This window comes from Anolis sagrei, chromosome 3, assembly GCF_037176765.1.
Source record: "Anolis sagrei isolate rAnoSag1 chromosome 3, rAnoSag1.mat, whole genome shotgun sequence".
NCBI classification, from domain to species: Eukaryota; Metazoa; Chordata; class Lepidosauria; order Squamata; family Dactyloidae; genus Anolis; species Anolis sagrei.
Genome location: NC_090023.1, coordinates 170,056,036 through 170,064,600, shown reverse-complemented (window position 1 = coordinate 170,064,600; position 8,565 = coordinate 170,056,036). Strand labels below are relative to the sequence as shown.

At 39.3% G+C, this 8,565-nt stretch overlaps 1 protein-coding gene across 1 annotated transcript; it reads right to left on the bottom strand.

Moving 5' to 3' along the window:
- Nucleotides 1-628: 628 nt before the first annotated feature.
- Nucleotides 629-8,257, bottom strand: LOC132770181 (plasma membrane calcium-transporting ATPase 1-like). The gene is made up of 2 exons (XM_067466324.1): nt 4,962-8,257; nt 629-984 (listed from the first exon to the last, which is right to left on the bottom strand). Exons 1-2 carry the CDS (start codon nt 8,255-8,257, stop codon nt 951-953), a joined length of 3,330 nt encoding a protein of 1,109 aa, XP_067322425.1. The 3' UTR covers nt 629-950.
- Nucleotides 8,258-8,565: the final 308 nt, after the last annotated feature.

The window sequence follows — 8,565 nt, the reverse complement described above, 5'->3', positions numbered from 1 at the left end:
TGTTTCTTAATAAATTTAACATGCTGAATTCAAATATAATAATTAAATGTGTTAATTGGCTCTGGTTTTTATGCAACAGCTATTTCAATTTTCTCCACAAATAGGTAATTCGTTAATATTATGATAATGCGCCTAACCTTACTGCATGTATATAAACTGTGAATATTTACTAAATTTTAGTCAAATTATATTGTCAATAGTTTATACATGAGAAATATTTATTTAGTTAGTCTACTGTTTATGTTTGTGCAGCAAGAAACTATATTAGTAGGCCTAATGCAGTTGAAAAGTCTGAAAGTTTAAATGTCGCTTTAATCGTGACTTTAGTTTATATCCTGTTTGCTTCTCTTGACTTTTCTTTTGTATTCAAGGAAAGGATTGTCTCTTACAATGCTCCAGCAGTAGTCTGACAGCATTGACGGAGTCCATTGGCCTTGATATCTTTTTTCCATAGTGCTTTATTTACACACGTGCGAGGCATAACTACAGTAAAAAGAACCACGTAAAACGATGTTTAACGATACTGTCTCAGTCTTCAACTGACTGACCCTCACCGTTCAAAAGTCTGGCCTTATATAGGACTTTCTGGCTTTTGCACACGGCACTAATACTGCGTCATCAAACTTTCTAGAATATTCTAGAATCTTCCATAAGTCGCAACATGCATTTTTTCAACCATACGTGATCACGTGATTGCTTATATCATAAAAACTAGAGCCAATATGCATTTTTAAATGTCATTTTCGTTTTCAGCACCCCAAAATCATAAAAGAACAGCTATTTTCATGCCCGCAACTTTCTAGAATCTTCCATAGTGTAAGTCGCAACATGCATTTTTTCAACCATACGTGATCACGTGATTGCTTATATCATAAAAACTAGAGCCAATATACATTTTAAAATGTCATTTTTGTTTTCAGCACCCCAAAATCATAAAAGAACAACTATTTTCAGGCCCGCAACTTTTTCTCCGTTGAACAGTGTAATTTGTGCATTTTGAATAGGCTAATTTCAACAGCCAGTTCTCATTTGTTGGAAACAGAGCATTTTTCCATTTCTATGCATACTCTACTCTTGCTGCCTTAGTCATATATCATGGTAATCTTCCATGTTTCTTCCCAAATTGATCATTCATCAATCCAATTCTGATTTCAACTGAATATTAACATTCAAAATCCTTTGTATCATATTATGCATTTGACTCCGGAATTTCTCAAACTTTCCCTAAACCACCACATATGATAAAACATGCCTACCTCATGCATACATTTCCAATACATATTAGAAATTCCTTTGAGCGTTTTGACATTTTTTTTCCTGAAAGTCAAATATCAATTATGCATTTAATAGGAAGTCACTTTAAGATCATAACATTATGTAAATTTCACTCCTGTATATTATATCCAAAATTCTGATTTTTCAAATATTTGTCTATAAGAATATTATTGAAAATGATGCCCCTCTGACATTAATTTGACCTCATTCAATATCACCCTTGGTCAAATTCCGAAAGATCTTGGTAAGTCACTATTTTTTCCTTTGCTACTTCCTATAAGAAGTCTGTTGTGTTGAAACATGTAAAGGCACCTCAAAGTATAACTTTGGTTTGTATCTTTTTCGTAGTCTTAACAAACCATGTCTCACAAAATTATAATAAAATCTACATTCTCTTTAGCATTGTTGCTCATTCGTTCAGTCGTTTCCGACTCTTCGTGACCTCATGGACCAGCCCACGCCAGAGCTTCCTGTTGACCGTCACCACCCCCATCTCCTTCATGGTCAAGCCAGTCACTTCAAGGATGCCATCCATCCATCTTGCCCTTGCTCGGCCCCTCTTCCTTTTTCCTTCCTTCCCCCCCCCCCATCATAATTGTCTTCTCTAAGCTTTCTTGTCTTCTCATTATGTGGCCAAAATACTTCATCTTTGCCTCTATTATCCTTCCCTCCAATGAGCAGTCGGGCTTTATTTCCTGAAGCATGGACTGGTTAGATCATCTCGTGGTCCAAGGCACTCTCAGAACTTTCCTTCAACACCACAGTTCAAAAGCATCTATCTTCCTTCACTCAGCCTTCCCTATGGTCCAGTTCTCACATCTGTAAGTTACTACGGGGAATACCATTGCTTTAACTATGCGGAGTTTCGTTGCCAGTGTGATGTCTCTACTCTTCACTATTTTATCAAGATTGGACATTGCTCTCCTCCTAAGAAGTAAGTGTCTCCTGATTTCCTGGCCACAGTCTGCATCTGCAGTAATCTTTGCACCTAGAAATCCAAAGTCTGTCACTGCTTCCATGTTTTCTCCCTCTATTTCCCAGTTGTCAATCATTCTTGTTGCCATAATCTTGTTTTTTTTAATGTTTAGCTGTAACCCAGCTTTTGCACTTTCTTCTTTCACCTTGATTAGAAGGCTCCTCAGCTTCTCCTCTCTTTTAGCCATCAAAGTGGTGTCATCTGCATATCTAAGGTTGTTAATGTTTTTTCCAGCAATTTTTACCCCAACCTCTTTAGCATTATCATACCATAATTATCCATGCCACCCAAACTTCAGGACATGCCCTTCCAGTTCTGGCAATCTCTTATTAATCAAGACAATCCAGTCTTTCAACCAAGCATGCAAGAAAGTACAATTTAAAGTTTGAAAGCCCTGATCCTCCTCTTTGTTCTGCATTCCTTCAGTTTCCATACTGCCTTCATTATTCTAGCAGAATGCACTAGATTGCATTGTCTATTCTTATAGACAAATTTCTGAGAAATATAGTAATTAAGTTTTGTCCTCAGATAAGTTCTCGGTAATATTTTCAACAAATTGGGATGTAATACTTCAAAAGAAAATCCATGGATATATCTACACAGGTCATATGAGTTGGGAGGTGAATAGGCTTCATGGCATACACATGATGTAGGAAGCTGATTTGCCTTAATGCAATCTTGTCCAATGTTACCTAAAGTTGGGGGTTGCTCCAAAGCTTCCCTGACTTTCCAGAGCTCATCCACATTTTTGGCACGTATAAACAGTTGGGATTTTTTTTTATCCTGTCAGGAGCAACTTGAGAAACTGCAAGTTGCTTCTGGTGTGAGAGAATTGGCTGTCTGCAAGGACGTTGCCCAGGGGACGCCCGGATGATTTGATGTTTTTATCATCCTTGTGGGAGGCTTCTCTCATGTCCCTGCATGAGGAGCTAGAGCTGATAGAGGGAGCTCATCGGCCTCTCCCCAGATTTGAACCTGTGACCTGTCGGTCTTCAGTCCTGTTTAACCCACTGCGCCACTGGGGGCTCCAACAACAGTTGGGATGAGTCTGATTTAGAATTGGTTGCCTCTGTTTACATGGCCTTCTCAGTTCCCTCAGGTTTGAGGGGCTCGGAGACAGGGGATTCCTCCTTTCCCCCCTCTTGCATTGCTCTGGTGTTCCAACTAGTGCCAGCACATGTGACAAGTGACAAGTGACAAGTGATGATCACTATCTATTTCATACCCTATGGCCATCTAGTGGTGCCAAACCGACTCAGTGTTTCATAGTGTGGACACCCTCTGGCCATGCAGACTTCCCTAGTACTGATCTACAGTATTTTGATCCAGAGTAGCCTTCTGGACCAGCTCAAAAGTATGTGACCCATGTACATGGGCCCTACATCTTTTCATGTAAAGCATATGTGAAAAATGTGACCTAGATATTTTCCAACTCACATTTGTTACCATCTGTTTGCGGATGAAGCATGTCATTAAAAAGGTAAAGGTAGTCCCCTGACGTTAAGTCCAGTCATGTCTGACTCTGGGGTGTGGTGCTCATTTCCATTTCTAAGCCGAAGAGTCAGCGTTGTCCGTAGACACCTCCAAGGTCATGTGGCCAGCATGACTGCATGGAGCGCCGTTACCTTCCTGCCGGAGCGGTACCTATTGATCTACTCACATTTGCATGTTTTCGAACTGCTAGGTTGGCAGAAGCTAGGGCTGACAGCGGAAGCTCACGCCGCTCCCCGGAATCGAACCTGCGACCTTTCGATCAACAAGCTCAGCAGCTCAGTGCTTTAACCCACTGCGCCACCTTTTACGTACTATAATATATTTAAACTAAGTAATAACTGATTAAAGATTAAGAATAGGTACTCAACAACTGTTATAGAGAGGCTAGAAGAGGGCTATTAGTTGGCATGAAATCTTGAGGCCATCTATCTATCTTGGTAGACCTGTTTATGAGAATTAAAAATCAGATTGTATTGAGGGAATTTTGTCACATGAGCAACCATTATTTGGTACAACTGAGTTCTTCTATTAAACGACAACAAGTAAAGCGTTTTAAACTTTTTATTGTTAAATAATCTTTATAAGCAACTATGAAGAACAACAAGCAAATAAACCATTCCTTCTTTTAGCCAGATCTACCCCCCTTTGCATAGGAATCACAGCCCAGCTTAAAGAAAGGGTTCAAATTACTCAGAGAAGATAGCACATTTCCAGATGTGAAATCAAAGCCCTATGGCAGCTCAGCCAATTTGTATCAATCATAAATATGAACAGCAGCAAAAGAAAAAAAAGAGACTATTTACAGTTTAACTACTATCATTTATACAATAAATAATATTTAAATGAATACATTTAAAACATTCAGGACATGTCTTTTGGCGTTATCACTCACTCTCCTTTTTTGAAGACCCCCTGCAATAAGCAATTTAATGTTCAAGATCTATAAAAGCTGCAAACAATAAAGCTCAGATGTATGAAGAAAATTTGAATGGACTTCTTGCTGATTTCTCAGGTTAACTCCCTGTCCCCTGTCTATATTCTGTAGAAAAAAATATCCCTGCTTTGTGAAATAGTTTCAAGGTGCGCATTAATGACCTGCTACAAAACAAAATCTCATATATTTCTTAATAAAATTGATATTCATACTAAATATTTTGACATGCAGATTCAATAACACAATAAAAGGAAAGTTTAGGTTGACAAATCATAGACAATTTTAGAGTTAGCTACTGACTGCACATCTGAGTAGAGAGAAGCCCTAAATGCTCTCACTACTCTACACTGAACCCGTATTCTCTTCAAGCTCCTGCACCACAAAATTTGACTGCGGCGCAACTCCTGCTCCCCATAGTCAATCTCTGTGTTATCTTCACAATCTTCTTCTTCTTCACAATCTTCTGTTGGTGGGAGGGCATCACCAACTTCCCTCAAGCACCGCAAATACTCATTGGGGATACTTGTGATTACCTGTCCCCACAGTAAGGTCCCTACGCCGAAGAAGATGCACCACAGCCATTGCTCTAGTGTAAGCTTTGCACAGCTAAAAGGTATCCCTCCGAACTGAACAATGATAATCTGTACAATCAATGTTCCCAGAACAATACAACAAAAAATGGTATTTGTGAATATTCCTGAAAATACATTCCTTTCTCCATGAATCTTTCGAGCATTGACTTCATTACAAATCTGCATCATCACAAATGTATTAAATATTATAGTATAATGTTGGCTAGGTGGGGCCTCCAATGGTGCTATTCGCCCGTTTTCAATATCAAATATTCTTTCACCTGCAAACACAAGTGTAAAGACAATTACAAGCTGATATACGGCATGGAACAAAATATTTTTCATCATTGTACGGGAGATGAGGGGCTTATTTCTACCGTAAGGCTTCCGTTTCAGAAGGTCCTCTGTTGGCTTTTCTGTTGCTAAAGCAAGAGAAGCAAATGTATCCATAATGAGATTGACCCACAGCATCTGAACGGCTTTCAGAGGAGAATTCTGGGTGACAAACGCACCTGTAAAAGCAACAATCACTGCTACCACGTTGACAGTAAGTTGAAACTGAAGAAATTTGGAAATACTATCATATACATTTCTGCCCCACATAACTGCTTTAACAATGCTTGAGAAGTTGTCATCTGTCAGAATGATATCAGAAGCTTCTTTAGCTACATCTGTTCCAGCAATACCCATTGCAAAGCCAACGTCGGCTTTTTTTAACGCAGGCCCATCATTAGTGCCATCACCAGTCACAGCTACCACTTGCCTCTGTCCCGTGGCGTCACTGTTAATGATCCCTGCTACGAGGTTGTATTTGTCAGAAGGCGAGGACCTTGCAAGCACACAAAGTGTAGGCCAAATCTTGTCAATAAGTTCTTGCTTTATCTTTCCATCAGCACCGCGTATTTGTTTATTAAACTCAGACCCCTCTAAGCATACAAATGTCTCCCCAGGTCGAATAATGCCACATTTGGCAGCTATTGCACGAGCGGTGTCAATGTTGTCCCCAGTGACCATGCGCACAACTATGCCAGCATTCTGACATTTTTTTATTGCCTCAGGAACCTCTGGCCTAACTGGATCTTCAATACCTACAATTGCAATACATGTCAAATCATTGATTATAACGTCCTCATCATCCCATACTGAATCTGTTTGGTCAAAGCCAACTGGGAAATCTCTGAAAGCTAGACATATGGTTCGGAGTCCTTCAGATGCCATTGGTGCAATCACATTTTTAATCACATTTTCCCTATCTTTTTTTGAAAAGGGGGCAGGCTTTCCAGCAGCATTCAATAATCGGCTGCATTTTTGAAGGAGTATTTCAGAAGCACCCTTGCTGAACAATTGAAAACTATTATTTTTATTTTTCAAAATTGTGCTCATAGATTTCCGGTCAGAATTGAAGGTATAGACTTTATACAAACTGTCTTCTGGTATCTCCTTTCTTACAGCCTCATAGTTCAGATATAATTCTAGAAGCAAGCCCAGTAAGGCACATTCTGTTTTATTGCCAATTTGGCAAGGTAGACCTCCTTTTTTTTCAGGAGGGAGTATTTTGGATGTATAAGCACAATTTACAGAAATACCTTTAAGCAAATAATCCAGCACGGTTAGATGAATTAATTCAGGTTCAGGGACCATTTTGTAATGTGTCCCACCAATGAAAATCTGGACTACTGTCATTCTGTTCATGGTTAAAGTGCCTGTTTTATCTGAACAGATTGCTGTTGCATTACCCATAGTTTCACACGCATCCAGATGTCTCACTAGGTTATTATCTTTCATCATTTTCTTCACGGAGTAGGCAAGTGAAATGGTGACTGCAAGTGGAAGGCCTTCTGGCACTGCAACAACCAAAATTGTAACACCAATAATAAAGAACTGTACGATATATTGTATATAAATTGGTGTACACTGAACAGTCCAAACACGCTTATCAATCCAAAATGTTTGAATAGCAAAAGAGGCTATAAGGACAAGGACAGTGACTATAGCCATTGCCAGACCTGCTTGGCCAATTTGAACTGCTAATCTTGTGAGTTTTGCTTGTAAAACTGATTTCTCCTTTTTGTGGTGAGCTGGCTTCTTTGCCTTTTCAGGTTTTTCCTCATCTTTGGTTTTCTCAGGGTCCTGTGTCTTTTTAGGTGTTATGGTGTCTTCATTATCTTCCTCTCCAGCTCCAAGTAAGGTGAGGATAATTCCTGTTTGTGAATTTACACCTACAGCGGTAATAACCATTTTCCCAGAGCCTTCCATTACATGGGTGCCCGAAAGCAACATGGGGTCCTTTATCAGAGACTTCTTGACATGATCTGATTCCCCTGTGAGAGCGCTTTCATCAATTTTCAGATCATGCCCTTGGAGAAGCAAACCATCAGCTGGTAAAAGGTCACCATATTTGATGTGAGCAATATCTCCCACAACTAACTCAGTCACTAGCACCTGTGTCATTGCCCCATTCCTGATGACAGAAAACTTCTGTTCACTTTCAATACGACTCTGCAGTCCTCTAAATTGTTTTTCTTTACTCCAGTCATTGAAAGCTGTAACTAATACTACACACATGACTGACAGTAGTATTGCAAAACCTTCAATCCAGTCAGCCTCCCCTTCTTCCTCTTCATCTGAAAAGTCATCTGAATGACATTTTCGAAAACTTCCTCCTGGGGGATCATAAAATGAAAGTCCTAAGGATATGACGGCTGCAATTTCTAAAATACATAATGTTGTATCTTGCAGTGCTTCCCACACTAATTGTAGAAATGTTAAAGGTTTCTTAGGGGGTATAAAGTTTATCCCAAAGACAGATCTCCTAATGTCTAATTCTGCTGAGGATATCCCAGTTGAAGGAGAAGTGCGTAGCCGTCTACAGATTTCAGAAGTGTCACCATACAGCTCCTTAATTTTTTTCACTGCTTCCTTTTTTCGATATTCCATTAATGTCCGCAATTCTGTGAGAGTGATTTTGAAGTCTTCTGCTGTCAGGGGGACTGGAGTCACCTGCATGATGGTTTCCTGTAACATACAATAACAGTCCACAAATTTTTGAGAATACAGGAGGTTTGAATATCTTCCTTCTCTGTATATACCTATTCAGAGATTTGCACTATTTGCATAAGAAATAGCATTTCATATAAGGTGTGAAAGCAAGTGAAACGTAGAATTTCTTTGTTTACTAATGAAGAGATGGAATAAACTCTGTAGGAAACATCATATTACGTAAGAAGACCCAAGGGAAACCATATTCAGGATATTTTATTACCATTTTAAGGAGTAAATGGGAATTGTACCAGGGCCGTAGACAGAAAAAAAAT

Bases quoted from the DNA above. Each gene is read 5' to 3' on its own strand.
- LOC132770181 (XM_067466324.1), bottom strand. From the start codon at position 8,257: ATGCAGGTGACTCCAGTCCCCCTGACAGCAGAAGACTTCAAAATCACT. The intron at 985-4,961 runs AATTGTCTATGA...AATGCACAAATT, and splicing joins CAGTCAGTAGCTAACTCTAA to ACACTGTTCAACGGAGAAAA.